This window comes from Aphanomyces astaci (genome assembly GCF_000520075.1).
Source record: "Aphanomyces astaci strain APO3 unplaced genomic scaffold supercont1.10, whole genome shotgun sequence".
Taxonomy (NCBI): domain Eukaryota; phylum Oomycota; class Saprolegniomycetes; order Saprolegniales; family Verrucalvaceae; genus Aphanomyces; species Aphanomyces astaci.
Window position 1 is genome coordinate 551,444 of NW_009798273.1, and position 25,848 is coordinate 577,291.

Here is a 25,848-nt window from a genome sequence, read left to right on the forward strand (position 1 = left end):
GAGGCTTTTCCGGCGGCGACGACGACGATCTGTCGTTTGTGGTGCTGCTGTCTGGCACCCAACCCGCTCAAGTCAGTACTTATCTGTTTCTTGTGTTATGTTTGGCTCTTATACTTTTGGGTATTATTTATATATATATATATATATATATATATATTATTAAAAGTGAATGTTTGGGATAGAACATGTATGCGATCTGCGTGCTGCCGTCGCAACGACCGGTGCGATGCTACTGCCTCGTCAGCGTCCATCCGTTTTTCAGCTTGTTTGTCAAACTGTTACGGGGGATCGTGGGCATGTGCCACAACCACACGCCTCAAGCTGGTACAATCAACCTATGAAATGAATATATATATATATATTTCGTGGTGAAGGATATATTTGCTCCTTTCGAATACATTCACATATATATTTATTTATTCACGATCGCGTAACGTGTGTGTACTGATTGACATATGTACCTATCTAAACCTAGTCCAAGTGATCTTTGACGATGCCCTCCGCCGACTCCACGGCACGCCGGTGCCGCCCATGGGCGGGTGGTGCAGCTTCCGACTTGACCCACAGCACCCCCTGCTCACGTTCCACCGCCCGCACACGTCCACAACCCGCCACGAAGCGCGCCAGTTCATCCTCGAGTATACATCTCCGCGTCTGTTTTCCAAAGTCAGTTTGGACCACCTGCTCGTGCTCCTCGGATGTCTCTGCTGCGAAGTCAAGGTGCTCCTGAAGTCGTCCGACCCGTCCCTTCTCACGTCGTGTGTGCTTGCGGTGCGGGCGTTGCTGGATCCGTTTGAATGGGTATTGTGAATGGGGTTCTTTTAAAAAATATATATGGGGATATGTATGTATTGTAGGCCGGCGTGGTGGTGACGCTGTTGCCGCCGTCGTTGGGAGAAATCCTCGAAGCGCCCGTGCCGTTCCTCGTTGGCCAAGTCACTTCAAAGCAGCATTCTTGTCATCATTCGACCCGATCTTCAGTTCCGTCACTCGTGCAACTCGACATTGACACGAACACGTTGATCATGGACGACCAAGAGATGGAGGTACTGCATGAACTCAAGCTTCCCCGAAGCGATTCGCTCCAGTTCCAGCTGCAGTCGTACGCGTCGACGTGTTTTGGCAGCGACCTGTCCCCCCAAAGCCTCGAGCGGCACCACGTCGAGGCCTGCGAACACATGAGCGCGTGCATTCAGTCGCACTTGGCATCGCTCTTGGACCCGTCCCAGCACCAGCACGACGCACCCTTTCTCCATCGATTCCACTCGACCCAAATGTACAGCATCGCGTCGTCCGAGTGCAATTTGAACGAATTGGAGGACGTGTCTGGTGGAGCAGGGAGCGATTTAGAAGGGGAGTCGACGTCGTATGAGCCGACCGCGTAATAACAAACATCATACTAAACGAAACCATCTCAAGGCCTGGACCGTTGGTTATGTGATTACAACAGTACAAGCCAATAAAAGTACTGTAAATTAGCTGCCGAGATCCGATCTCTGCATGTACGCTTCTTATGGAAGTACTACATGTATTAATAGTAATGCTATTGTTCTAGTAAACGTAAGTATACCGCGACGAGATTTGGATATGTAATAATCACGCATCGCTGCATAATGCGTTAGAGCATCTCCACCGCGCCCAGTAAATTGGCCAATCAGTAAATCTGTGTGCTGATTTACTGAAAATTTACTGAAATATTTTCGCACCAAAGGCTGAGTTCGAAGTACCAAACTTAGGTTCAGTACTTTGCTGACCAGCAAATACTTGGAGTATTTCAGTAAAAGTCACACAGATTAGACTAGTTTGTATACCACACAAATGTCTTGTTATTAGATTAATTCGGCGCAAAACCTCGACTCGGAATTTTAGTGAAAACTCTGAGTGAAATGGTCATAATTCAGGGCCCTGGGTTCTGAAACTCAGTTTCAGTGCCGAATTCAGTGTTGGGGTGGGGGTAAATTCAGGGTCAAAATATCATCGACACTGAGTAATACTCCATTTGTCACGTTAGGGCGTGCGCCGGAGCCATGACACGAGGCCGACGGGTATCGATAGTCGAAGGCTTGGATTTGCTCACGATGGACCGCCTCCTCACCGCTCGCTTGCTCTACTCCGCTCCACTTGCATGCCAACTGTGTGCCGTCTTCTTTCATGTGTCTCCTAAGAAATGCTGTCGGCTCTGTGGGACCTTCGTGTGCCTCGACTGCGCCGAGAAGCTTCTCGTGCACGGCCAGCGCTGGACGCGAGGAGGGTTGCGCTCGAATCCCCACCATCCTCTCATAGCGACAGTCTGTCTCGCGTGCTTCCATCGCACATTCGCAGCCCACGTGATTGGCTACGTTGAATCCCCCCCTGACCACCGACCCTTCATGCAACCACCGCGCCTACCGCCATCAATTCGCCGGCGAGGCAGCCCGCAGATAGAAGATGACATTCCAAGCAGCAACAGCAGCCACCCCCTACCACCCCAAGCGCCCCTAGTGCCTCTGCAACGTCGAGTGTGCACGCCAGTGTACGGTCAACCCGGGAAGGCAGCATGCGGGGTGTCACGACCATTCAGAGTTCACTTGGGACCGGTCGTTGAGTGCGCTGATGTTAATGGATCATCCGTATAATATCAACCGGATATCTTGTGTGATTGGAAAACGTTAAGCCAATCCGATGCGACGATGGTACGGCCAACCATCTTCAATTTGACAAGCGCGTAGCATGGTGGTGGTGAAAGGCAAGGACAAGCGGCGCGGAAATGAGTCGGACAATTTGGAGGTGATTTCGCACACCAAGGGCTTGCGGACGTTGGGCGGCCCGTCGTCGGGTCGGTTTGCAGCTGACATGCGCGTTCGAGTCGGTGGCTATGGTCGGCCCGATCAGACGTGGGGCGTGGACCATCCCTGGCACAAGACATCTGACGTCGATTTACATCAGGTGATAAGTGCAAAGGACCGCATGGAGGACGGTGCACTTGTGGAACAGAAGCCTCAGGGTCATGGTTTGAGTCGCGCTGCGCTCAAGCGAAAGAAAAAGCAGCAAAAACACGGCAAGGCCGAGCCAGCTCCAGTTGTCGAGGCCGTTGTAGCGCCACCGTCCACAAAACCGTCCAAAGAAGCAGCAGAGACCAAGTCATCTGTCACAGCCAATTCGTCGAAACTGTCTCTGTTTGACGACAGCGACAACGACGACAACGCACCAGACGACGACACACCGGCACCCGCAGCCAAGAAACCAAAGGTGGTGGCCAAGCCATCCGACACCAAACCAGCAAAAGCTGCGAAGAAACTCCCTCAAAAGTCTAAACGAGAGCTCCAGAAACAACAGCGTGACAAGGAGGCTGCCGAGCGCGACCTGGCCTTGCTGGTCGAAGAGAAGCCCGTGCTACTCGTCCTCCCGCTCGCCGAGCGCGAGGCGCTGGTGGCTCAGTACGATGCCGCCCTGGGTAGCGAAATCAAATCCTCGAGCGGGCTCATCTTGCGGGACACACAGCTGGGCCGTGGCCAGCTGCCCCAGGCAGGCCAAATGCTGACAGTCCGGTACAAAGGATCGCTGGGGCAAGGCGGTACCGTGTTTGGCAAAGGTAAAGTGCATAGTCCTCTCTCTCTATATATATATATATATATTAGCCTTTTATCCAAAATTTGGACTTTTGTGCTGATTCACCAAATCCATGGATCGATTCTTTGTACTGACTTTTGTATATAAAGTTCGTACACTTGTTCGAAGTTGCAATTTATCCAAGAGTGGATTTGATTGGCTACTTGATCATTGATCTGGGTTTTCATTGGTTGTATATCGATTGTCTCCCGATTTGGTGATTCTGCTCATTCGATTGAGCACGCCACTCCAATGTTGAACCGACTTGACAATATATATATACAACAACCTCTCATGGATTGTGTATATATATATCTAGGGATGCTCAGTGTCAAGTTTGGAGAAGGCGCCATCATTTCCGGATGGGAAGAAGGCTTGGCGACGATGCGGCCGTCGGGGAAGCGGATGCTCACCATTCCCCCCGACCTGGCGTACGGAGCATCGGGCAAAGGGGAAAAAATCCCACCACACAGCACGCTCTTCTTTGACGTGGAGCTCGTGCGAATTGGCACGCGGCAACGCGACGCTGTTGGAGAAGACGACATTCCCCTGCCCAAAGCGTTTGTGCGTGCCCGGATCAAGGAAAAATCCTCGTCCGACTCGAAACACCAATCCCACGACACTGACAACACTACCAACCACAAAAGTGGGAAAAATCCTTCCAGCGACAAAAAAGCCGTTAAGTCGTTCAGGGACAAAAAGGGGAAAAAACCCTCCCAGCCAAAAGCATCCAGTGGGGACAAGAAGCGGGAGTAGTATTGTGAAATTCGCGATAAACGTCCAAAATTCGCCTGGTTTGTCGAATCAATATGATTGGTTGAATATACTTGTTTTCCTTGTAAGAGCCAATTAAAGCCACTCAAAAATTGGATTTTCGCCAATAGCGTTGATGATTCCATTCGGCGACTGGAAATCCACAATACTACACCATTTTTCGTTTAAGTTCAGGTTATTTCCGGTATATTTCGTCCGACGCGCAACTGATTGCATCATGTTCGTTGAACATTCGATATATTTCGTCCAGACCCTACCAAGTATCCACCACTTACCGATTTACTTGATTTGCTTCGCAAATCGAAATAGATACTTCGTAGAACATCATTTGAAATATATTGAACAACATGTAAAATTTCGGGGGTGACATATACCGGACATTAGTCGAAATATACTGCAACGATATAAGGTCTAGACGAAATATATCGAATGTTCGGCGAACATACAGCCAAAAATGAGAGAACACTTACATTTTTTGTGCTATCTCATCAACCAATGGGAGTTAAGCGATGCTGTTTGGATATGATGTGTGGACGAATATGGCGTGAATCAGCTGTGCGTTGGATGAAATAGACCGGAAATAACCTGAACTTAAACGAAAAATGGTGTAGTAGTTCCAAGGGTATTATTTTGTTTCGCATCGAATTCAATTCATTTTATTATCGTCAACAGCAACTGTAATATTGGTTCTCCCACAAATTGTCGCAAATGTTGGCTGCATTCCTGTCGATTTTCCTATGGGAAATAAATACATGAGCCAAATGTGGGAATTATCCCATGCAAAGTGGACCACTTGCCCCACTGGTTTCCAATCCGTCGGAGTCCACTCGTGTCGGTTCATGCCCCTACAGCCGGCGCGAAAACAGCAAAACCCGCCTACATTGCGCACCAATCCCTGCACAACGAATGATGATCACGTCATCCCTGATCACGTCATAGCATCGTTTGAGAGTGTATGTATGTACATTGCTGAAGGGCAAATCGCATTCCCGGGTGCCCCGCAAGTACGGCAGCTTGTCTGGGCCTTTGCCCAACTCTCGCGTCGTGGAATTGGTCAGCATGATAAACGCTACACGAATACAGTCGTCCATTTGATATGCAGGTTTGTATGCGACAAATCCAGAGTTTTTATTCGTGTGACGACGTACTGTGAAACCCACACAGCGAATACGCCATGGCCGCAAACGTCTGTACATAACCCACCACCATATGTTTGTTGGATAGACAGTCCATGAAATGACGTTATCACACTGAAAAAAAAAGTGCAACGTGATGACGTGATCGGGTCGTACGTAGAAAAACAGCGCCGCGACCAACGCGATGCTGTTGAGCTGGATCCACGCTTGGACACTTGTCGCTGCGTGAAACCCAGAATGCACCTACAGCACAAAAACAAACTCACCACAGGAACACGTTGTCACAGCCAACACACCTCACCACAGGATGATCACGCACATTAAACGTTGTCACAACAAACAACTCACCACTCCCAAGCACGCGTACACTTCGACGGTCGTGAGAGCCAGGAACCACCAAAACCGACAGTGATTCCTTTCGCCCACACATGAACCAATGAAAAAGCAATGGTGGTCAAATGTCGCGACGCAGCGGTTGCAAAACCCGCAATGATATGCGCGGAGCGGCTACGCATGAAGGATGACTTGGACGGGCTAGCCTCGCTCGCGACGTACCGGTTGTAGCTGGCATACGGTGCAGAAGTCCATGGTAGGTGCAGGACTAAGCTCAACACTTGCATCCGCATTCTCGCTCGTGGCATTGTTGTTGAGCTCCAAGGCTGCTTCCATCGCGGCGATTTTCGACTTTCGGTAGTCGATTTCCCGTGCTTTGGACGTGCCCCTTAAGTCCAGCTCGTCGTCGTCGACGCCGAGAAGGGTATCGCTTTCCATGGAAGTTTGCACCATAGCTATTGACGCCATGAATGAATGATGGACATTGGCCCCATGCAAAGGTACTGCACCTTCGGTAACGTAGCCCGGGTCACTGCCTTGCACAGCGTAATACGCCAACGTGGCTGCACCAACAATGACTAGCAAAATTTGGATCTCGGGCCAATTCCACTCCCACGTCTTGTCGCGATGGGTCACGCGGAGCGACGAGCCCGGGATCTCGAGGAGCAAGCAGAATAGCAACGCTTTCACTGCTGGGCAACCTACACGATACGCCCATTTCTACAGCGACACTACCATCAGACAACTATGTTGTCTACGAAGGCCGTACATAGTTCTTCGTCGTCGTGGACTTGGTTGGCATCACCTCGTCCGACATCATGCGCCGAAATTCTTTGGAATCACCTTCAGAAACGCCTGGTTACCCGTATCCGGATAATGCATTGAGAATGTAAAGTGGGATACAGTATACAGTACATACAGTACTAGTACTAAGCTAGTACTACGTAGTATGTCTTGTACTTCGAAGTATTCTACTTGCAAGTGAACTACTAGTACCCGTGGTACGCACTGTGCCCTGTTCAATAACCCTTTCATGTCGTGAAGGATGGCCATACTACTCCGGAGTACGTGGCACGATGTGGGAGAGGTACGATGGATGCATGTTGTCCTTTATTCCGGTATCCAATCAAACGTGGCAGTTGTTTCCTCACGAGGATTTGATTGGTGGGTTGCCATCGCACCAATCACAGGCCTCAAAAGCGCAATCCTCCATTGAGTTTTCTCGGCGCTTCAGCATTGACATCATGGTGGCACAGAGGCAGCCTCCGTTGGTGCAGACGCTGCTCCTGGACAACTATGACTCGTACACGTACAACCTGTACCAGATGCTGTCCCAAGTGAACGGTCTGGAGCCCATTGTGTACACGAACGACGCGTTCCAGGGCAACTGGGACGTCGCGTACGCTGCATTCTTGGAGCACGTCGCTCAAGTGCAAGCGGCGCATCGTCACGCGGATGTTCACGTGAACATCGTGCTGTCGCCTGGACCAGGTACGCCCACCAAGGTAGAAGACTTTGGCTTGTGCGCCGCCGCCATCTTGAAGTCTCCGCATGTCCCGATCCTCGGGGTGTGCTTGGGCCATCAAGGCATGGCACATCTGTACGGCGGCAACGTCGAACGCGCGCCGACTGTCATGCACGGCCGCACCAGCCGCATCCAGCAGAATAGCAACTCAAGCAACGACCCGTTCTTCTTTGGCATCCTTCCAACGTTTGAAGTCGTGCGATACCATTCGCTGCTCGCAACGTCGTTGCCCGTGGCCACGCTCGAGATTTTGGCGTCGACGTCCGAAGACGACCTTGTGATGGCATTCAAGCACCGAACTTTCCCCCATTACGGTGTTCAATTCCACCCAGAATCCGTCTGCAGTGAGTTCGGGTACCAGTTGCTGCAGAACTTTCGAGACATTTCTAGTGGCGACGCGTGCCAGCCATGCTCCCTCCACCACGCCCCTTCGTCGGCCCTCATGCAGTCCGCCAAACAGTCGGCCGTCAAAGAGCCAGCAACTACCTCAGCAACTGCATCGCCGCTAGTCGACACGTACCACGTGCTTGTGACGTCTGTAGAAAACGTTGCTGTGGACACTTCGATCGTGTTTGAGAAGCTGTATGGCCAATCAAGCCATTCATATTGGCTGGACAGTAGCAACAATACCCGGTTCTCGTTCATGGGAGATACCGCTGGCCCTTTGGCGAAACACGTGGCGTACGACAAATGGACCAACACTGTGACCATAGACTCCACCACCACGTCAAGCCTGACGATCTTGGAGTTTATCCGGATGGAATTGGCCAGTATGCACGTCCACGACGACTCGCCGCACTTGGCGTCACTCCCGTTTGACTTTCGAGGCGGGTTTGTCGGGTACTTTGGCTACGAAGTATTAGGTGTGGACCGTCGCTCCGACTTGGCCGTCCATCCACCAGCAGACCTAGCCGTCCCAGACGCGTCTTTTGTGTTTGCCGACCGCGTGGTGGTGTATGACGCTCTTGACCAGCACTGGTACCTCCTCGTGGTAACTACTGATCAATATATGGACGCTGGTCGAAGCTGGATGGCTACGACGGCAGCTACCTTGCAAGCCATGACGCCAATCCAACCACCAAGGCATAAAATGGAATCGTTTGAGAACCCGATCGTATTCCAGCCCAGTCGTAGTCGTGCCACGTACGAAGCCAACATTGCCACGGTGCTGACTGAGATTCAAGCTGGAGAAACGTACGAAGTGTGTCTGACCAACCACCTGATTGCAAACGTCAGCATCACGCAACCCCTAGCCTTTTACAACACGCTGCGAACGCTCAACCCAGCGCCGTTTGCCGGGTACATTTCGACCCCGTCGTTTAGCATTTGTAGCTCGTCCCCCGAACGCTTCATCGCAGTTAACAAGCACAACCACATCGAGTCCAAACCCATCAAAGGCACGCGAAAGCGCTGCCAAGACACAGACCAAGATGCCGCCATCGCCGCCGAACTCGCAACCTGCGTGAAAGACCGCGCCGAGAACATGATGATCACTGACCTCGTGCGCAACGACTTTGGCCACGTGTGCACCGTCGGCAGCATCCACGTGCCAAAGCTCATGCAAGTCGAATCGTTTGCGACGGTCCACCAGCTGGTCACAACTGTCCGGGGACAGCTCCGCCCCGCCGCCAACGTTGTGGACGCGATCGCCGCGACCTTCCCGGGAGGTTCCATGACGGGCGCCCCCAAGAAGCGCACGATGGAGCTGATCCGCCGTGTGGAGCAGCACCCGCGGGGCGTCTACTCGGGGGCGATGGGGTACCTGTCGCTGAATGGCGCGGCGGACCTGAACATTGTCATCCGGACGGCGGTGGTGACCCCCCACCACGTCACGATCGGGTCGGGCGGCGCCATCGTCGCGCTATCCGACACGGACGATGAGTATGACGAAATGCTGCTCAAGACACAGGCGCTGCGGACTGCCTTGGCGGCGTACACCAATCAACCTGTGACCGTCGATGTCACCCGTTCGTTTTATGGGTTGTAAACAGTCACGAAACGAGACATTTTAACTATGTGCAATCTCAGTACATTGTTAAAGGGGGTGTCACCCCCCCCCCTATCAGTTTGATACTCCGAAGACCCCCCCCCTGTGCGTAGAAGTAGTGGGATAGGTCGTTGGACATTACTGTACTAGTACCAGTATGTGCCAGGGGGCCTCGCTATGACATGACGTGCCCCCTAATCACATGCACTGCACACATTTGTAGGTGCAGCGAACGTTGCCATTTGAATCTAACGTTACTGTAGTTATATGCCAAACTAGTACTCTCGTAACGTTAACATTCATAATAGAAAAGCCCCACAAACTCCAGACAGTAAGTAAGTCGAACCTAACCACACGAGATGGTAGCGGTGTGGTTGGCCAAAGGACTAGCCAATTACAATCAATGCATTAATCTGTCAACGCAGAATGGGCCGAAGCCGTGGGGAAGTTTCCCCCTCATATCACGTTTTGGAGCTTGAAGTGGTGTGACCTTGCCCATTTAGAAACGAAGCTCAACCCATTTGTGATGTTTTGGGGGTAAAACCCCTACGCAATCTGCCACGACAGATGGTACATCGCACAAAGTCGAATCTGATATGAGGGATTTTCCTCGTTTCTCTAGTATTTTTAGTGTTTTTGGATTGAATTCGTACGCCTTGACGTTACAGGATTTTATAAAGTAAACTTGCTGGTGCAATAGTACCAGAGTATTCAACACTCCCGATGGAACGCACTATTGTCAACATACTAGTATCAGGGTTTCACTATAAATAGCATTATACTAGGTACTACACGAAACTTACATACCGTGGTACAACTGCTGTTAGTACATTTCTAGCAGGTAGTACAATTCATAGTAGTACTACGATATCAGTTTTCATGTTTACATCGATAAGACCAAGCAGAAGAAGGTTGAATGCATACCTCGTAGACGGTGTGAACCACTCGTAGCAGATCGGGTGGGGCTTTTTCATACTAGTAAATAGTAACGTTTGCATCCACCATGCAACGTCACTGGTACATAAAAAAAATGCTAGTATTACTAGTGTGTCGACACTGCTGGGCCATTTTGGTGGGTGTTGCTGGTACGACTTTCACTTACAATTAGCAATATTGATTACCTTTAAACCCTGGTCGCGGACCCGTCTACAGTACATCGGCTGTTGTTAGCCCCTTTTGTTCTGGTTCATCCTCGTCAACGATCTGTACCTTTCACACCCATTGACAGGCTTGGACTTCATTGTTCAATTCCCAATCAATCACCAACATGTTGTCAGTGGTGGTGTCTTTGATTTCGATCGTCGCTGGCGCCTCATTAGTCATCGCGGACGTCCACAGTGACAACATCAAGTTCCCCGATCTGAACGACGACATCCACGTCGACCGCAAAGCGCCATCCGCTGCTGCGTGGCTCCCCCGCCCCAACCAATCGCTGGACGTGCACTTCCCCGTGGACTCGAAGATCATCGACACTTCGGCTGCTCCTTGTGTGGTCACCCTCGTCAAGAACCACACGTACGCGCACTCGTACAACAAGCCGTACAAGGGGGAGTTTTCCCCCCCTTCCTGCTACGACGACCCGGACTATTCCCTCGTGTACCTCCGGTACAAGGCCAATGTGGACCCTGGTCGGCAGTTTGACCGCCTCGCCGCCGTCTGGGTCGGCAACCACCCCGTCCTCCGCACGACAACGCAGGAACCCAACCGAGTGCTTGGCCCCCACTGGGAAATCTTTCGGGAAATTTCCCAATACCGAGCGCTGTTTGGGAAGAACGGCAATGTCACAGCGTCCCTTGACAACGTGGTCAACGACGTGTACACGAGCAGCTTTTATGTGACGATCACGGTCGAGTTCTACAAGAAGGACCCGTCTCAGCACGTCGTCCAGCGCGTGCCGTACGCTCCCGACCAGATCGTTCCGATCTTCAAATCCAACGACACCTATCCCTGGTTCAACGTCCAGCCCAACACCCTCGGCAAGAACTTCAACCTCGTGACCTTCCCCAAGAACCTCGATGGGTTGTACCTGGAGCTGTTTACATCCCACCACGGATGCGACGAGTTCCACTATACCAACCCTCCCAACGAGCTCAAGGCCACCCTCAACGCAGACTGCGCCGGCGGATCCTTCCGCGAAGTGCAGATCCTCTTGGATAACGAGATTGTCGGCGCGGTGTGGCCGTTCCCGCTCATTTACACGGGCGGCATGAGTCCTGCCCTGTGGCGCCCCATCGTGTCCATAGGTGGCTTCGAAGCCCCCACGTACATCATCGACCTGACGCCATACGTGGCCAAGGTTCTGGACGGCAAGCCGCACAACGTGAGCTTCGCCGTCGGCCACGGCTTGGCGTACTGGCCCACCAACGCCAACCTACTCGTGTACCAGGACCATTACGTCGAAGAGACGGTGGCTACGCTGGACCGTAAAGTGTTTGCGCGGAACGTCGTGCCCAAGGTAACCTCGAAAGGTTCTGGCGGCAACCAGACCATCCACACGACCGCCACCCGTCAAGTGAACGTCAAGTCGACCATTACCAACTCGCAGGGCATCCGCAAGTACAACATCAAGCAAAAGTTCAACTACGTCAACCACCAAGTGTACTCGAGCGACGTCCAGACGTTTAAGCAGCGCAGCACGACCCACACCACGACCACTATCAAGTTTCAAGATGGCACGAAAACAACCCAGTACTACACGGAGGACTACCCGCTCTACGGCAAACTCGAGTACAAACCCTACACATACGGCAAGTCGGCCCGTGATGGGATTCTATCCACAGTCGAAGAGGTGGACATCCCGCCGTTTAGATCGCCGATCATTCAGTTTGAACAAGAAGACACAAACCATCTGAGATCGTCGATCCAAGCCAACTTCTACAAGTACAACGTGACCATCCAACACGACCTCCGCCAGAAACTCAAAATCCACGGCAACAAGGACGACTTCCGCGTTGGAGTCGAAGAGTTTGAGCTCTCGATCGCCCAAACGGCCAAGTCCCAGGTCGACTCGCGCATTGGCTTCAACGCGACCAACCAAGTGGCAGTCGCCGCGTCCAACTGGACTGGATGCTACTCGCACGACGTCCACAGCAACACTGGCAACTACACCAAATATGTTGAAGCCAAAAAGTGCCCCCGCGTCAAGCTGTACAATGACGACGATGACGACGACGATGACGACGACGATGACGATGACGACGATGACGACAACTAAAAAGCAACAAGATTGCATTACTACTGTATTGTGGCGTACTAGGTGGTGTAACTACTATTAATAGTAGTAGTTTCTAAAAGAAGTAACTTGGGTGTTGCACTCGATATATAGTATATAACGTTAACGTTACTTTAACGTTTTTTGGTATAGTGTTGGAAGTACAGTACTACCTCCAGACGGAAATAGAAGTCCCTTTTGGTGAAAATTAATAAAATTGGTGATTTGTTTGATGGTGTTATCTGTTTTTGCCCTAAGTATGCTTGTTGTAAAGGTCTTTGTATGATCCGTATCCCTGTGGAATATAATACCTTAAAGATGAATACCCACCCTAATGGATAAGGGGGTTCTACTCTATGAATGTTTGTGGTTTGCATGCATTCTACCTGCATGAACAAATAGTCAGCAACAATTTAAACTATGTTTTGTACAGAATATAAATTAATGCAGGTCTTTAATATAATCAGTATAAAATCGTGACTCGTATCCGGATACATATAAAGAGACGCTATAAAGTAATTAATTCCGGTTAATTCTGAATAAACCTCTAAGAATGAAAAGGGACTTCTATTTCCGTCTGGAGGTAGTATTACAGTATTAATAGTGGCAATGAATGTTGGAAGTACAGTATTACAGTATTAATAGTGGCAATGAATGTTCAGAAAGGTTTTGCAACTCATCTTTATCATATTATCTCAGCCACTTCTGACAAAACCGGAAGTGTACCTCGCAAACTTTATTAATGATACTGTGAAAACGAATGACAAGGTGGATAAATTGCAAAACACAATAATAATACTTCATCATTATCATTACCCTCAACGATACCTTAAAAGCACCAGATAAGTACTAGTATAGAAACATTCCTCTGCAGCTGGCGTTTGGTGCCAGTTGCCGAGGCGTGCTACTTTAGGTGCAAGCCACTCCTTGCCTTCGTAGCTACGCCTTTCCGAACGTCCAACAGATAGTAGAATAACTGAACTAACACAACATGAATTTCAATCAATTCAATGCTTCGTACGCCTCTGTCGTCCCTACTAGCCCCAACGCTTCAACGACGAATGACCCATGGGACGACTTCACAATCACCTTGCCGATTATCCATGAAGTCCACGAATTTGGCTCCATCTCGTCAACGGATAAGGAAAAATTGTTATCACAGAAATCGTCGATATAAAATCCCTTGATTTTATTGTGCTTTCGAGTGAAATTTTGTGTTGTGGCGTGGATTCTCGTTGGAATTTGAATCGATTTGATTGGCCACCTCAGATGAGCTCAAAATTACTAGCCAATCAAAACCCTCTCAATGAAATTCAACCAATCAGATCGATTGTGGGTCGGGTTTGGTCCCCTCCCCAAATTTGTATCAAATCGACAATACTTCGAAGTACTTTGCTTTCAATTTTTATGGAAAAAGAAAAAGAGAAGTCATCTCCGAAATCTCCCTAATGCTGACCATTCCGTCACGTGAATTTAAAGCCGAAACGGTATAGAAGCCGTTGGTAACAGTCATTCAAGATTGGGTGTGAAGTACCCTAGTCGACACTGGCCACATTGGGTTGGATCTGAGGTTGTGTCGCGTGTTAAACTCGGTGGAGATACGTTCACAACAGAAATAAAACGCTATAAAACAATACCTTTGTGTAAATTATATGAAACCTGCTGGAACCGCTTACCCTAAACACAGAATTTCAATGCTCCAAGGCATATGTACTTCAAGATGAAAAATATTATCCTAAATTGGTTATCCAAATATGCTTAGAAAGTAACAAATTTACCTGTGAAATTCATCGCCTAAACTGATAATTCGATTATGAAGTCAAAGCGGCGCGTCTTGTCTATTGGAATCACTTGTCAAACTCAAATATCGTAACGGACTCAAAAGTTATGTCCATTCTACTCCGACGCCTCCAATAAAGTTAACTGGTTTTTTACATTACTGTAGTTAGGGCAACCCTCAAATTACTTCCATATTATGCTCTCGACGTGTTAACAACACAAAGCGAGCACAGGTTGGCTCCCATCCGTGTGTACAACTTCGACATACACTAATATGACTGGATCGGATGCCGAATCCTACTTTGAAGTACTACATAACGTACTATTAATAGTAAACTACAACGCATACACCGTACTGTGGTATCAAAACCTCTCTATTCATAACACTTGTAAAACACATCAACTTGTTCGAGTCTATTCATAGAACTGACCCCTTTTTGAACGTGGGGGTGGTGTTACGATGCCGGTGCTGTCACCCGACAGATTTGGCGCCGCGAGTATCCCCAGCGCCAGAAGCTCAGACCGTTCCAAGGCGAAGCGACGGGCGTCGGCCACAAATGCTAGTGGAAGCCACAAGCAGAATCGGCATGTAGGCCCGTGGGCAAAGTTACCCGAGCCAGTTCCCGAGGAAGAGTCGAAGGATGCGTCGGTTCCATTTCGTACGACGTTTCAATTGATGCACTTGATTCATTAATGCTGTGATGCTGCGTCGTCCTAGAGTGGCACCGACGACGTCTCGAGCCGTCGAAAGCTGTGAGACCAGCGTCGAACCTGCCCACGTCGGCACGAAGGAGGACCCTGCCAGAAGAAGAAGACATGCACGAGATCATCCAAGCGTACACGAAAATGGCCTTGGAACGCACCGACTGCATCCAGGAACTGGCCCAGAAGCGCGTGTTGCCACACTCCAAGAAGAGACCGCCGTCCGCCCAGCAACGGGTTTACATGCCGACGAGTCGCATTCGACGCGCGGTGCAATCGGCTGGTGTGCAACGCACTGTGCCAGCGCAGCCATCCTTCGTGCGCATTCGGGTATTCAGCACCGTGCCCACTGCAACAACAGCAGCAGCAACACCACCCAACCATGCCCTTGTCGCCCCTGTCATCAACAGTGCCGCCACGACGACGACTCGGCACGCCACTCCCGCACGAATGCTGCCACCGCGATGCATGTCTGCCAAACCCAGACGAAGGTCTGAAGTGACCGCTCCGCGACCGCAAAGCGCACACCCTCGATCCAGTGTCCCAGCGGTGATCAATCGCCCTACCGTTGAAGTGGCCGAGAATGGCAAGATGAAGCTAACGGTGCACATGACTCATATCCGCATGGAGAACAACGATGGCGACGATGATGCTGCCGACGAGGAGGTAGAACGCGACGATTGATGATTGTCACGCCATTTATTAATATGTTAACGTTATGTAAATATTTTAAGTATTTGTTCAGTTAAGTACGCATTCGACAGAAAAAATGTGAGAATAAAATAAATTGGGGCGGCGAACTATGCCCATAGTAGTCAATTTAAAACAATGTGATCAGAATATTAAAAGTACAATCAATAGCTCGAACGAATTCGCACGTTAAACGTGTTAAGTACGAGCTTGAGATCCAAACTTAATCGGAATTATGGTGTCCCGGCCCCAGAAACCATCGACATGAGTGGCAGCGTGGGCGGCGCGACGATGGCGTTGGGAGACGTGGACGTCGCAACGTTGGATGCGTGGTGCGAGAAGCTTCTCACATGCCAACCACTCAGTGAGCCCGAGGTCGTGCGGCTGTGCGCCCGCGCGAAGGAAGTGCTGCGGAACGAGTCCAACGTCCAGCCGGTGCGGTGTCCCGTGACCGTGTGCGGAGACGTGCACGGCCAATTTCACGACCTCATGGAGCTGTTTCGCATCGGGGGGCATGCGCCCGATACCAACTACCTGTTCATGGGCGACTACGTGGACCGAGGGTACTACTCCGTGGAGACCGTGACGTTGCTTGTGGCGCTAAAGGTGCGGTACAAGGACCGCGTGTTCATCCTCCGAGGGAACCACGAAAGTCGGCAGATCACACAAGTGTACGGGTTCTACGACGAATGTCTGCGCAAGTATGGCACGCCGAATGTATGGCGTCAGTTCACCGAGGTGTTTGACTACTTGCCGCTCACGGCCGTGGTCGAGAACCAGGTACGTGTACATACATCCCCACGCTCTCCCCCTCCTCCTCCATCATCCTCCTGATACATGCTCACCGTGTCTTTTGCAGATCTTCTGTCTTCATGGAGGGCTGTCCCCTTCCATCGACACGTTGGACCACATCCGCGCACTGGACCGCGTCCAAGAAGTGCCGCACGAAGGTCCGATGTGCGATCTCTTGTGGAGCGACCCCGACGACCGCTCCGGATGGGGCATCTCCCCTCGCGGTGCCGGGTACACGTTTGGCCAAGACATTTCCGACCAGTTCAACCACGCGAACGGCCTCACGTTGGTCTCCCGCGCCCATCAGCTTGTCATGGAGGTCTTCCTGTCCATCTACCTCTCGATCGTATATTGATCATGAAGTGTGTAGGGGTACAACTGGTCGCATAAGATGAACGTTGTGACCATCTTTTCCGCGCCCAACTACTGCTATCGCTGCGGCAACGAAGCCGCCATCATGGAAATCGATGAGCAAATGAAGTATACATTGTACGTCCCATATGTCCATCTTCAACATATGTGACAGCGTCGTGCATGATGTAGCTTGCAATTCGATCCGGCGCCGCGCCGCGGGGAGCCCCATGTGAGTCGACGAACCCCCGACTATTTCTTATAGATACACACACAATACTACTATCATCCCCCATCGTCAAAGTACCAACCTGTTTCATTCGTGTATACCGTGTCACAGGGGTTTGAATCGTGAGGTGTGGACCGTGTCACATATTATTGTCACGACGACGGGATACTGTAATTGCGCACTTTTTTGCGCTCTTGGGCCATTTCCGCCCGCTTGGACTGGAGTTCCTTTAATTTGGACATGACAGATCGTTGGCTATCTGTCTCCCTACATACAGCCCATCAGCTATTTCCGATCTTATATCATATGACTACCGGTGCACGAGCGACGGCGCGCGCATCGGCCGTCCCCCAGGCAGGTCTTCCACCTTCTTTCCTGCCAACGCAAGCACTTCCTTGGCATGTTTGAGCTTGAGTCTGGCATCCGACATGGTAGTAGTCGGAGGTGACGAAGTACTAGTAGTGGTCGTCGTGTCCGTGAAGCTACTAGTTGCCCTTGCCGCCTCCACCTACAGACACACACAACCATCGTGTTACAGCATCTAACAAAGAGTAGTAGTAGTACTAGTACTAGTAGTATATACTAACTTGACGTTTCGCCGCTTGCAACGACATGACGACCGTATCGCAGGTTTGGTGTGGTGCTGCGATGGAGCTAGTGGGACTAGCCGCGTCTTCTCGCTTCAACCATCGTCGCAGTTCTTTTTTCAGGGCTTTGTTGTGTCCTCTGGCCTCATCCAGCGCATGAGTGAGCTCGGCCACCCGCCCTTCCTACAGTACCCTGTTTCAAACGATGTCACACATGGCCAATTACTGTATCTGTACCTGCTGCTTGAGTGCAAGCGAACTGTCCGTCCCGAGTTGCAACTTGCGGTTTTCAGCAGTGAGTTGATTGCTAAGCTCCATGAGCGCATTCCGTTCGGCTTTCAGCACGTCTACTTGGGCTAACGCGTCGGCCAGTTGCTTGCGCAGGTCAGCTATCACGCCCTCTTGATTGGTGGTGGTGCAATTGGCCGTTGTGTCGACAAAGGTGTTGTTGTTCGCAGTAGTAGTCTGGTTGGTTCTCGCCGCTAGTAGCTCCTTTTGCAACGTGTCGACTTGGACATGCAGGTCCTGGATCTGGCTTTCCAACTGCCCAATGGTCGTGGCTTGGACGTTGGCTTCTACACACAACAATACGAAATAGATAGAACCAGTACAGTAGTCGAAATAGCAATGTATTACGGGAACGTGGTGGTGGTGATGTTGGCGAAGGTAACGCCGCCGACTGCTTCATGAGCTCTTCCGTCATGGTTCGAATCATGCCTACATATGTATCATAGCTATATATATATATATATATATATATACAACTCGAACGGTTTGAATGGTACCTTTGAGTTTAGCGTTTTCCGCTGCAACGACGTGGTACTGGTGATGGTCGTTGCTGTGATCGTGTGGTGGTGGTGTTGCTGGAGAAGTTGCTGGGGATTGCATCGACAACAGTGCAGGCGGCAAACTCCCCGCGTCGCTCCACACGGGCGACACTTGCGACGGCACACTCGGCAGTGAAAATGCCTCGTTTGCTTTGACCAGGGCCTTTTGGGCGTACAATTCCCCACGTACTCGCGTCAATTCGGCTTCGGCATGCTTGAGCCGATCTTCGGCTGCCTACAATATATATATATATATATATATATATATATCGTCCAGTCGATTCGAAATTCGAGTGAGGTGATTCCAGTTAATCGAAGGAGCAGAATCACCAAATCGACAGACAATCGATATACGGCCAATCAAAACCCAGAACACTCACCAAGTAGCCAATCAAATTATCCACTCTTCGAAAATCAACAACGAATTCGTGTGTGACTTCAATTAGTGTGATACTGGACGAATTTTATATACAAAAGTCAGTACAAAGAATCGAATCGATACGTTTGGTGAATCAGCATAAAAGTCCAAAGTTTCGGTAAAAGGGCAATATATATATAACGTTATATATATATATATATCATCGCCCCAATATGTATAGCATACAATGTAGCCCAACCTGCTTCTCGGCCGACATGCGCTCTTTTGCCGCCGCCACTTCGCGCATGCGGACGTTGTGCCGCGCCGTCCACTCGTGCTCTGCTTCTACATGTGTCCAACTGTGAGATGACACCATCGAACGGGGAGGTCGGTCTTTTGTATGCTTGCCTTACCTTGCAGCTTGACTTCCAAACTCAAACTCGTGGTGTGGACGTGTCGTTTGAGCTCGTCGATGGTGTCGTGGGCCAGTTGAAGGTCCCGCCTTAACGTCGCTTCGGTCTCTTTGCCGTCTTGGATCAGCTGCACGGACGTTCGCGCCGACTCTCTGGACGTTTTCAGCTCCATTTCGACCTGCCACATGTCGTGCTTGAGTTGCTTGAGCATCGCATCCCGCTGGTTCAATGCATCCTCATGATCGCTAGTCAATCGGTCCATGTCTCGTTCCCGCTGCAGCAACTGGTCTTGGGCTTCCCACTACACACACATACAAGGTGAAACTACTACTAGTACTACTAGTACTACTAGTACTACCTTGGCTTGCTTGCATTCGGTTTGCACCTTTTCCAACGCTTCGTCGGCTACACGCAGCTTGGCCACGACCGCCTACGATACGTCCATATTGAGTTTCATCCTGTGATATATGATGAAATAGATGATAGATACCACACGTACTTGGATACGAGCTTCCATTTTCGCCGTGTGCGCGTTGAGCTCGTCCTCGCTGGTCTTTTCCGCGCGCTTCAAGTCGTCGTGAAACTGGGCTTTCTGGGCCAGAAACGCCTTCTCCACAGCATGCAGCGACTGCAGCAGGTCGGCCATCTTGGCCTCGTACTCGTCCAGAAGCGCCTGCTTGACGGCCTGCAGATCCATCGTTTCTTGCTCCAACTGGGCGATCTTGGCTTGGTTGAGAGCGCGGACGTCCGCGACCTCCCACTGCAGCCCCTTTTGCGCCTTGTCGCTGTCCGAGAGTTGCTCCGCTAGTTCGTCGACTTTGCGACGGAGTTCGTGGTTGCGTTCCTTGAGCGTGTCATTCTCTCGACCTATGGACTTGACCTTGAGCTCCAAATCCCGAGCCTTGCCGCCGACGTCGTCGTGGGCGGCTCGGAACTCTTGCTCCCGTTGGCGAAGGACCTACGACGCGTGTGATGTATGATCAAGCAACCTTTGGTTTTGCTCAGTACTTACGTCGTCGAACGTGACGGTGAGTTCGCGCCGGATGCTCTCGATGTCTTCGTCCTTCTCGCGTAGCTCGCGCTCGTACCGTCGCTTCATGGACTCGACCTCTTCCTTGGCCTTTCGCATATCCTCGTCGTAACTCCATCGCGTGGACTCCATCGCCCCGCGGACTTCCTTGAGCTTTTGCTGCATGTACATGTCTCCTTCACTCGCCTTTTGCTTTTCCATCTTGAGATCGCTCTGCACGTCCGCGAGTTGGATCTTGAGTTCGCTCACGTCGCTCTCTCTAAGCACCATCCACATGTGACGATGATGACTGACATGCGTGAGTGATGTACCGGTCTCGGACAACGATCTTGAGGGTGGCAAAGTTGCTGTCGTACATTGCGAGCTCTTCGTCTCGACCTTCCAACAACTACAGCGCATCATGATGACCTTGCGTCCGTGTGCATGCACTTCTACAAAGATGACGTATGTACCTTGAGGTTGTACTTGAAGTCTTCCTGGAGCTGGTAAAACTTCTGTTTGTACCCTTGCATCGCTTGCTCCTAGGACCAGCAGACCCATCATCGTCATCATTACACGATATCCTCCACTCGTACCTTCTCCTTCAGAAGGCCCTCCAGGGTGCGGATGCGGTACTCGTTGATGTCATGCAGTTCCTTCTCTTTCTCGAGAATGAGCGATCGTATGTTGTTCGTCTCGGGTGTCGGCGTGGCGGCATACTGCTGCATCCCCGCGCTTTTTCAAGATCCACGATCCGCATTCCTCCCTGGGTTTAGCAACCTTTATCCGGATGCCTCCTCTTCTAGCCTTGAATTCCCTTTGTTTAACGACTTTCGAATTGTTCGAAATTCTCCGCTGCCATCATTTTGCACTTTTCCGAGTCCCGTATCGATGTTGTTAAAATTTAAAGTCCTTGTACTTCTTCGCCGCGCCTTTCTCCTGCTTCTCGAGCTTCCGCTTGCGCTTGCCCTCCGTGTCGTCCGTGGCCATGCCGCTCGTGGACACGCTGTTGACTCCACTGGTGGACTGGACGCTATGCAGCCCTCCGTCCTCGGTCGGCTGCGACACGACATACGCGTGCGTGGACCCATAGATCGACGACGACCCCACTGCCGTCTACAACAACAGCTCGAGGTCAGTACCCAATCTTTACATGTTGCATCAGATCTCAACGATAGGGTCGCCAATACCTCTGTTTGCGCGAGCACAGTGTACAATTCCTTGGCCGGTCCAGACGACACGACCGGCGGCGGCGGCGGCGGCGGAACTTCCGCCTGTTGCTTTCGCAGGTCCAGCGTATCCCCCGCATCAGTCCGCCCTCCCCCTCGGACATCCTCATATTCATCCATGTCCATCGTCTCGTCGTCCTTGGTTTCTTCCTCGTCGTCTTCTTCTTCTTCCTCTTCTTCTTCGGCAACGGGTTCCAATTCGCCCCATCGCTCCTTGCTTACTTCGTCCTCCACCACCACCACCGCGCCAGCTCCCTTGCCAAACACATCGCCATACACAGGATTCCCATTCTCATCCACGGGCGGCTTGCCCCATCCCCCAGGATGGTACCCGAACGACGCGCCTTCCGGAATGGGGGCATTCAACCCTGGGATCTTCAAGTGCGGGTACGCCGGCGGCGGACCATACCGCTGGACATTCAGCAACCACGGCGGCGGCACCCCGTCCACCATCCCCAGCGCTCGCTTCAAGTCGTCACTGAGCACGCCGGGGGTTTTGGTCTTGAGCTTCACTTCAAACTCCTTTCCTTCGTAGTACAAGTCGCCCAATGTAGACAGGGTCGGCTTCGTCTGGTATCGGAAGAAGGCGTCCTGGAGCACTTGGTAGTCAATGTCGATTCGCCCGAGCTTGGGTGCCATGCGGTCACGCATCTTGGACGCGCCTTTCTTGGTCGAGTCCGCTTCGACGCCGGCGCCGCGCACTTCGGCAATTCCCGTGTTCGCGATAAAGTCCGGCAGAACGAACGGAATCTTCTCGATGCCGCGCTTCCCCTGCAGGTACTTTCGCTTGTGGCACCAGTGCCGCGGCACCGGCACCGTGTTTCGATACGCCTTCAAGTAACAGAGAAAAGGCGGGTCCGCTGACGTGATATCGTGCGCTTCCACGACGTCAGGACACACGACCATCTGCTTCAGAGTCGCAATGCTGAGCTGCTTGGCCTTCTTGCGCTCCTTTCGACCTAGTTGCTTGACAGGCTCGATCTCCTCCTCTACAGTGATTTCTTCCACTCCTTCGTTCTCGTTGTTTTCGTCCCCTTCGCCGGCTGGAACGACCTGTCCGCACAGTTCCTCCGCCTTCATGAATCGTTGAAACACGCGGGAAAACTCGTCGAACGCTGGATCGTCCTCGGACAACCCAAGGTCGCTGCTTACGTACTCCACGTCCACGACGATCGGTTGCTCGGCTTTGCTAGGCGACGATGGAATGGTGTCAACTGCATTGTCGGTTGATGACGGTGGTGCAGAAGTAGACTCTTCCGTGGCATAGATGTACTCTAGTTGCTTCTCTGCCTTCTTCTTAAGCCGCCGCTTGGCATTCTTGGACATCGTCGGCGCGGCGGCAACTGCGCTCGCCATCCCTGCTTTGTGTGGTGCAAGGTTCGATTCAAATATCAGAGGGGTTTAGATTTCGAAGAACCTTCCATAATTTATATATATTGCCGGATACTAGTATTTAGCATCCGGCATCACAAGATTAGGGTAATTTGTGAAGACTCGTTTTTTGGATATAACGTATTCTTCAGCGGGGTTAAACTTCCTTTACAATAAAAACCATGGACTCCAACTAAGAATACAATCTTCGACGAAAGCATGAACATACTGCAGACGCAACATCTCGCATCCGACATCGTGCGGCTGCTGTCAACTGCAGGTACGTGAGATGACCATCGAAGCATAAACTGATGCAGCATGGCCATTCAGAGGGTCGAACCAAGGCGTACCGCCTTCTGCAGTATGCTTCCAAAGCCCTCCAACTGGTGCTGCGTCGCGTGTTTCACGTCAACTCTGACTCTAGCGAGAGCATCCGCGTACTCAAAGTGCTGGAATATCTCATGGGCACTTGCCGCAAGGCCATGCGACTCTTTCGATTTCTGGACATGTGGACGCTCTTCCCAACTGTCGTAGACAAGAACCCGTCGGTCCGCCGCCTTCGGCAAACTCGCATCCTCGCGTTTCTGTGCATGTTCCTCTTTGAGAACATCTCGCTCTTCTATCCCACCACAGATGTGACAGTTGACGATGGACAAGGCAAACGAAGGACGCTCGTTACAGTGCGTTGGAGTCGGTGGTGCCATACGTGTTGGTTCGTATCGCTGGTGCTAGGCGTCGGCCTCGATCTCCACCTCCATCGCCCCACCTCGAGACTCGCCATGCTCAAAAACCTCACGGACTTGCCCATTGCGCTTCTCTTGGCCCTCCGTATCCGCGTTGATGACGCGCTGATGTGCGGCTTGAGTCTCTCCAGTTCTGTCATGGGCATGCAACTCCACTGGACCGGGCGGGCGTTGCACAGCAACGTCAAGCCGTTCGAAAGCGTAGAGTAAGGAGGCAGGTGTGGTATTTAATCTGAGTCAAGGGGTTTATTCTTTTGCACTAGTACAAGTCAAAAGGACCACCGACATAGGTGTCGACTTGGGTGTGGATAATCATCGCAGCATTGGTGACGGGGATGGGGGATTAGACGGGGGGTAACCCCATAGCCTCCCGTAGTTCCATGATTTGCTTCCGCTGCTCAAATGGCAGGCCTTGGATTACTTCCGGGGCGAGATTCTGCAGCTCTTCCAGCAGCTTCTGATGTTCTGGGTCAAGGTTCAACCCTTTCGTTGACTGCTCTGGCCGCACAGTCGACGGCGTGTCGTCTTGGTTCATGTTGAGGCGAAGTTGGACCTGAGCCAATGCCCGAGCAAACTCGACGTGTTCGTTGAGCATCTGCGCGGCTTCTTCGGGTTTGACTTCACAAAAGGTCTTCATGTGATACATCAACTCGTACACATCTGCCTCGCTCATGTCTTCCACAGCTTGAGCAAACACTGGCACCGCCGCCGATTCCGGCTGCGATGTCTCCATAGTAAGTTGTATAACCACTCGGTAAAGTGTCCATAGTTATCCGTATCCGGTTAACGAAGTAGTACTAGTACTATTATTAATAATATTAATAACGTTATCTTCAACGTGGTGGTAGTGATACTAGTAGTAGGCCCCTTTCGCAAGTTCAGGAGTACTGTATATTCGTTGGGTAAGTACAAAACGGATCTCTATTCGTAATCTGTAAGTACAAGTTATCCAACCTATCAGATAATTCGCATGGAGGTCTTCGAAGCACACTCTGCCTTGGCTATATTGCAGCAACATAAATCCATGTTTAATTGAGTTTTGGATTAACGCTATCAATAGAGAGGTTTAGCAACTTTTCCAGACCGCATCCATTCCGCACATTTTTGACAACAACCGCGTTATCGATACGGTCTGGAATATAAAATATTTGGTTTACATGTTAGCACAATTCCAGTCACCATCCATACATATATTCATCCGGGGAGATGCAGGAAATGAACGAAAACTCGCGATTATCTCGCATGTTGACTAAGTCTGTCCTTCATGCAACATGCTAACGTTACTTCAAAATGTTAACTTCGTGAAAACACGAGGATGTTGGGATGCAAGTACAGCGGTGGTGTGTACCAGTTTGCCAGAACTCCGACACCTTGTATTAGAACGGTATTTTATCAGAGTCTCAATGGATGTTGTATTATATCAACTTTCTATATAGAAATTTGTTCAATTGTTTTATATGGTTTTGAACGTTACATGTGGAAATGCATGATCTTTTTAAAATTGACATGTATGGGTAACTTTGCAAATACGACACTTTCATCCGACATTGCTGTGATTGGTCAAAATGTAAGTACCGGTAAGTACTTACATCTCGAGTGCTTTGAATCGAAACAGCACTGGAGTGACTTCATCACGGTCCTCTTCGACGATTCTCGCACTTTGGTGCTAGTTTTGTAAACTTACACACGAAAGTCTAGAGCTAGAACTAGACTGGATATGGAGTGCCGAACCACTCACGCCAGAGTGGCAATTTTCGTACACATGCGTGCCTTCACTTCCACTGTACCAGGTATATAAATCCACACTTCCAGTCACACGCAAGACAGAACATTAAGGCGCTTGCCAATTTCCGGACATCCTAGTCCTTACAATGCGGCGAGCTTCAAGTCTCTCAAAAGCCACGCCGAGTCTCAGTCGCGGCAGCGGGTCCTTGTTCCCACCGATAGCGCAGTTCAAGGACGCGGTTGGTCCCGTCGCTGGAGATTCACAACGCGTTTACTACCGCCAACACATCGGCATGCCACGTCTGGAGGGTGTTCGTGTGGACGTTCTGGTGTGACAATAGCCCAATAGCCCAATTTCCTGTCACGCCACACTAATTTTGTCGGGCAGAGCACGATGGTCGACCACATTGGCCCAAGTGTCCGTCCAGGTACGGCCGCACTATCATATTCGGTGAGTATCCGACGAAAGGTTAATCGAGCACGAGCAAA

At 50.9% G+C, this 25,848-nt stretch overlaps 12 protein-coding genes across 21 annotated transcripts; 8 read left to right on the plus strand and 4 right to left on the minus strand.

Moving 5' to 3' along the window:
• Window positions 1–185: 185 nt before the first annotated feature.
• On the plus strand, window positions 186–1,385 carry H257_05437 (hypothetical protein; the record flags this gene model as incomplete). The annotated part of the gene is made up of 3 exons (XM_009830319.1): window positions 186–324; window positions 476–801; window positions 858–1,385. 3 exons carry the CDS (start codon window positions 186–188, stop codon window positions 1,383–1,385), a joined length of 993 nt encoding a protein of 330 aa, XP_009828621.1.
• Window positions 1,386–1,947: 562 nt separating this feature from the next.
• On the plus strand, window positions 1,948–2,625 carry H257_05438 (hypothetical protein). The gene has a single exon (XM_009830320.1). It carries the CDS (start codon window positions 2,028–2,030, stop codon window positions 2,613–2,615), a length of 588 nt encoding a protein of 195 aa, XP_009828622.1. The 5' UTR covers window positions 1,948–2,027; the 3' UTR covers window positions 2,616–2,625.
• Window positions 2,626–2,697: 72 nt separating this feature from the next.
• H257_05439 (hypothetical protein) lies at window positions 2,698–4,399 on the plus strand. The gene is made up of 2 exons (XM_009830321.1): window positions 2,698–3,571; window positions 3,908–4,399. The coding sequence occupies exons 1-2, from the start codon at window positions 2,710–2,712 to the stop codon at window positions 4,342–4,344; spliced, it is 1,299 nt and encodes a 432-aa protein (XP_009828623.1). The 5' UTR covers window positions 2,698–2,709; the 3' UTR covers window positions 4,345–4,399.
• Window positions 4,400–4,993: 594 nt separating this feature from the next.
• H257_05440 (hypothetical protein) lies at window positions 4,994–6,661 on the minus strand. 10 transcript variants are annotated; one of them, XM_009830326.1, is made up of 9 exons: window positions 6,601–6,661; window positions 6,341–6,551; window positions 6,054–6,286; window positions 5,847–6,005; window positions 5,655–5,741; window positions 5,511–5,550; window positions 5,328–5,431; window positions 5,160–5,257; window positions 4,994–5,097 (listed from the first exon to the last, which is right to left on the minus strand). In XM_009830326.1, the coding sequence occupies exons 1-9, from the start codon at window positions 6,649–6,651 to the stop codon at window positions 5,028–5,030; spliced, it is 1,053 nt and encodes a 350-aa protein (XP_009828628.1). In that variant the 5' UTR covers window positions 6,652–6,661; the 3' UTR covers window positions 4,994–5,027. The 10 variants fall into 10 exon arrangements, with proteins under 10 accessions (XP_009828628.1, XP_009828632.1, XP_009828629.1 ...); XM_009830330.1 differs by having other exon boundaries at window positions 5,511–5,741; XM_009830327.1 differs by having other exon boundaries at window positions 4,997–5,097; window positions 5,160–5,431; window positions 6,601–6,660.
• Window positions 6,662–7,047: 386 nt separating this feature from the next.
• On the plus strand, window positions 7,048–9,414 carry H257_05441 (aminodeoxychorismate synthase). Its single transcript, XM_009830332.1, has one exon. It carries the CDS (start codon window positions 7,076–7,078, stop codon window positions 9,341–9,343), a length of 2,268 nt encoding a protein of 755 aa, XP_009828634.1. The 5' UTR covers window positions 7,048–7,075; the 3' UTR covers window positions 9,344–9,414.
• Window positions 9,415–10,596: 1,182 nt separating this feature from the next.
• On the plus strand, window positions 10,597–12,557 carry H257_05442 (hypothetical protein; the record flags this gene model as incomplete). Its single annotated transcript, XM_009830333.1, has 1 exon — window positions 10,597–12,557. The coding sequence occupies exon 1, from the start codon at window positions 10,611–10,613 to the stop codon at window positions 12,555–12,557; it is 1,947 nt and encodes a 648-aa protein (XP_009828635.1). The 5' UTR covers window positions 10,597–10,610.
• A 2,176-nt stretch (window positions 12,558–14,733) lies between these two features.
• Window positions 14,734–15,731, plus strand: H257_05443 (hypothetical protein). The gene is made up of 2 exons (XM_009830334.1): window positions 14,734–14,992; window positions 15,052–15,731. Exons 1-2 carry the CDS (start codon window positions 14,794–14,796, stop codon window positions 15,717–15,719), a joined length of 867 nt encoding a protein of 288 aa, XP_009828636.1. The 5' UTR covers window positions 14,734–14,793; the 3' UTR covers window positions 15,720–15,731.
• Window positions 15,732–15,964: 233 nt separating this feature from the next.
• H257_05444 (serine/threonine-protein phosphatase 2A catalytic subunit alpha isoform) lies at window positions 15,965–17,188 on the plus strand. The gene is made up of 4 exons (XM_009830335.1): window positions 15,965–16,505; window positions 16,585–16,836; window positions 16,888–17,006; window positions 17,061–17,188. Exons 1-4 carry the CDS (start codon window positions 15,990–15,992, stop codon window positions 17,131–17,133), a joined length of 960 nt encoding a protein of 319 aa, XP_009828637.1. The 5' UTR covers window positions 15,965–15,989; the 3' UTR covers window positions 17,134–17,188.
• H257_05445 (hypothetical protein) lies at window positions 16,986–21,036 on the minus strand. Its single transcript, XM_009830336.1, has 14 exons — window positions 20,888–21,036; window positions 20,765–20,833; window positions 20,624–20,700; window positions 20,295–20,571; window positions 19,782–20,240; window positions 19,641–19,712; window positions 19,283–19,583; window positions 19,129–19,214; window positions 18,470–18,746; window positions 18,321–18,401; window positions 17,922–18,259; window positions 17,685–17,867; window positions 17,412–17,605; window positions 16,986–17,364 (listed from the first exon to the last, which is right to left on the minus strand). Exons 1-14 carry the CDS (start codon window positions 21,017–21,019, stop codon window positions 17,250–17,252), a joined length of 2,661 nt encoding a protein of 886 aa, XP_009828638.1. The 5' UTR covers window positions 21,020–21,036; the 3' UTR covers window positions 16,986–17,249.
• A 119-nt stretch (window positions 21,037–21,155) lies between these two features.
• On the minus strand, window positions 21,156–22,904 carry H257_05446 (hypothetical protein). The gene is made up of 2 exons (XM_009830337.1): window positions 21,482–22,904; window positions 21,156–21,407 (listed from the first exon to the last, which is right to left on the minus strand). The coding sequence occupies exons 1-2, from the start codon at window positions 22,874–22,876 to the stop codon at window positions 21,189–21,191; spliced, it is 1,614 nt and encodes a 537-aa protein (XP_009828639.1). The 5' UTR covers window positions 22,877–22,904; the 3' UTR covers window positions 21,156–21,188.
• Window positions 22,905–23,042: 138 nt separating this feature from the next.
• On the plus strand, window positions 23,043–24,382 carry H257_05447 (hypothetical protein). Its single transcript, XM_009830338.1, has 2 exons — window positions 23,043–23,171; window positions 23,222–24,382. Exons 1-2 carry the CDS (start codon window positions 23,111–23,113, stop codon window positions 23,842–23,844), a joined length of 684 nt encoding a protein of 227 aa, XP_009828640.1. The 5' UTR covers window positions 23,043–23,110; the 3' UTR covers window positions 23,845–24,382.
• Window positions 23,102–24,373, minus strand: H257_05448 (hypothetical protein). Its single transcript, XM_009830339.1, has one exon. It carries the CDS (start codon window positions 24,365–24,367, stop codon window positions 23,978–23,980), a length of 390 nt encoding a protein of 129 aa, XP_009828641.1. The 5' UTR covers window positions 24,368–24,373; the 3' UTR covers window positions 23,102–23,977.
• Window positions 24,383–25,848: the final 1,466 nt, after the last annotated feature.

What these genes read in the sequence shown, in the direction of transcription:
- H257_05443 (XM_009830334.1), top strand. Translation starts at nt 14,794, where the DNA reads ATGCCGGTGCTGTCACCCGACAGATTTGGCGCCGCGAGTATCCCCAGC. An exon ending in GGATGCGTCGGTTCCATTTC is followed by an intron (nt 14,993 to 15,051) that starts GTACGACGTTTC and finishes GCGTCGTCCTAG; the next exon opens with AGTGGCACCGACGACGTCTC.
- H257_05448 (XM_009830339.1), bottom strand. Translation starts at nt 24,367, where the DNA reads ATGGAGACATCGCAGCCGGAATCGGCGGCGGTGCCAGTGTTTGCTCAA.
- H257_05440 (XM_009830322.1), bottom strand. Translation starts at nt 6,651, where the DNA reads ATGATGTCGGACGAGGTGATGCCAACCAAGTCCACGACGACGAAGAAC. An exon ending in CCACGACGACGAAGAACTAT is followed by an intron (nt 6,552 to 6,600) that starts GTACGGCCTTCG and finishes GTGTCGCTGTAG; the next exon opens with AAATGGGCGTATCGTGTAGG. An exon ending in CCGTATGCCAGCTACAACCG is followed by an intron (nt 6,006 to 6,053) that starts GTACGTCGCGAG and finishes CTTCATGCGTAG; the next exon opens with CCGCTCCGCGCATATCATTG.
- H257_05446 (XM_009830337.1), bottom strand. Translation starts at nt 22,876, where the DNA reads ATGGCGAGCGCAGTTGCCGCCGCGCCGACGATGTCCAAGAATGCCAAG. An exon ending in CTGTGCTCGCGCAAACAGAG is followed by an intron (nt 21,408 to 21,481) that starts GTATTGGCGACC and finishes CTGTTGTTGTAG; the next exon opens with ACGGCAGTGGGGTCGTCGTC.
- H257_05447 (XM_009830338.1), top strand. Translation starts at nt 23,111, where the DNA reads ATGAACATACTGCAGACGCAACATCTCGCATCCGACATCGTGCGGCTG. An exon ending in GCGGCTGCTGTCAACTGCAG is followed by an intron (nt 23,172 to 23,221) that starts GTACGTGAGATG and finishes ATGGCCATTCAG; the next exon opens with AGGGTCGAACCAAGGCGTAC.
- H257_05444 (XM_009830335.1), top strand. Translation starts at nt 15,990, where the DNA reads ATGAGTGGCAGCGTGGGCGGCGCGACGATGGCGTTGGGAGACGTGGAC. An exon ending in CCCATCAGCTTGTCATGGAG is followed by an intron (nt 16,837 to 16,887) that starts GTCTTCCTGTCC and finishes TGAAGTGTGTAG; the next exon opens with GGGTACAACTGGTCGCATAA. An exon ending in GAGCAAATGAAGTATACATT is followed by an intron (nt 17,007 to 17,060) that starts GTACGTCCCATA and finishes TGCATGATGTAG; the next exon opens with CTTGCAATTCGATCCGGCGC.
- H257_05439 (XM_009830321.1), top strand. Translation starts at nt 2,710, where the DNA reads ATGGTGGTGGTGAAAGGCAAGGACAAGCGGCGCGGAAATGAGTCGGAC. An exon ending in CGGTACCGTGTTTGGCAAAG is followed by an intron (nt 3,572 to 3,907) that starts GTAAAGTGCATA and finishes ATATATATCTAG; the next exon opens with GGATGCTCAGTGTCAAGTTT.
- H257_05441 (XM_009830332.1), top strand. Translation starts at nt 7,076, where the DNA reads ATGGTGGCACAGAGGCAGCCTCCGTTGGTGCAGACGCTGCTCCTGGAC.
- H257_05445 (XM_009830336.1), bottom strand. Translation starts at nt 21,019, where the DNA reads ATGCAGCAGTATGCCGCCACGCCGACACCCGAGACGAACAACATACGA. An exon ending in GGAAAACGCTAAACTCAAAG is followed by an intron (nt 18,402 to 18,469) that starts GTACCATTCAAA and finishes ATACATATGTAG; the next exon opens with GCATGATTCGAACCATGACG. An exon ending in CGCTTGCACTCAAGCAGCAG is followed by an intron (nt 17,868 to 17,921) that starts GTACAGATACAG and finishes AGGGTACTGTAG; the next exon opens with GAAGGGCGGGTGGCCGAGCT.
- H257_05438 (XM_009830320.1), top strand. Translation starts at nt 2,028, where the DNA reads ATGACACGAGGCCGACGGGTATCGATAGTCGAAGGCTTGGATTTGCTC.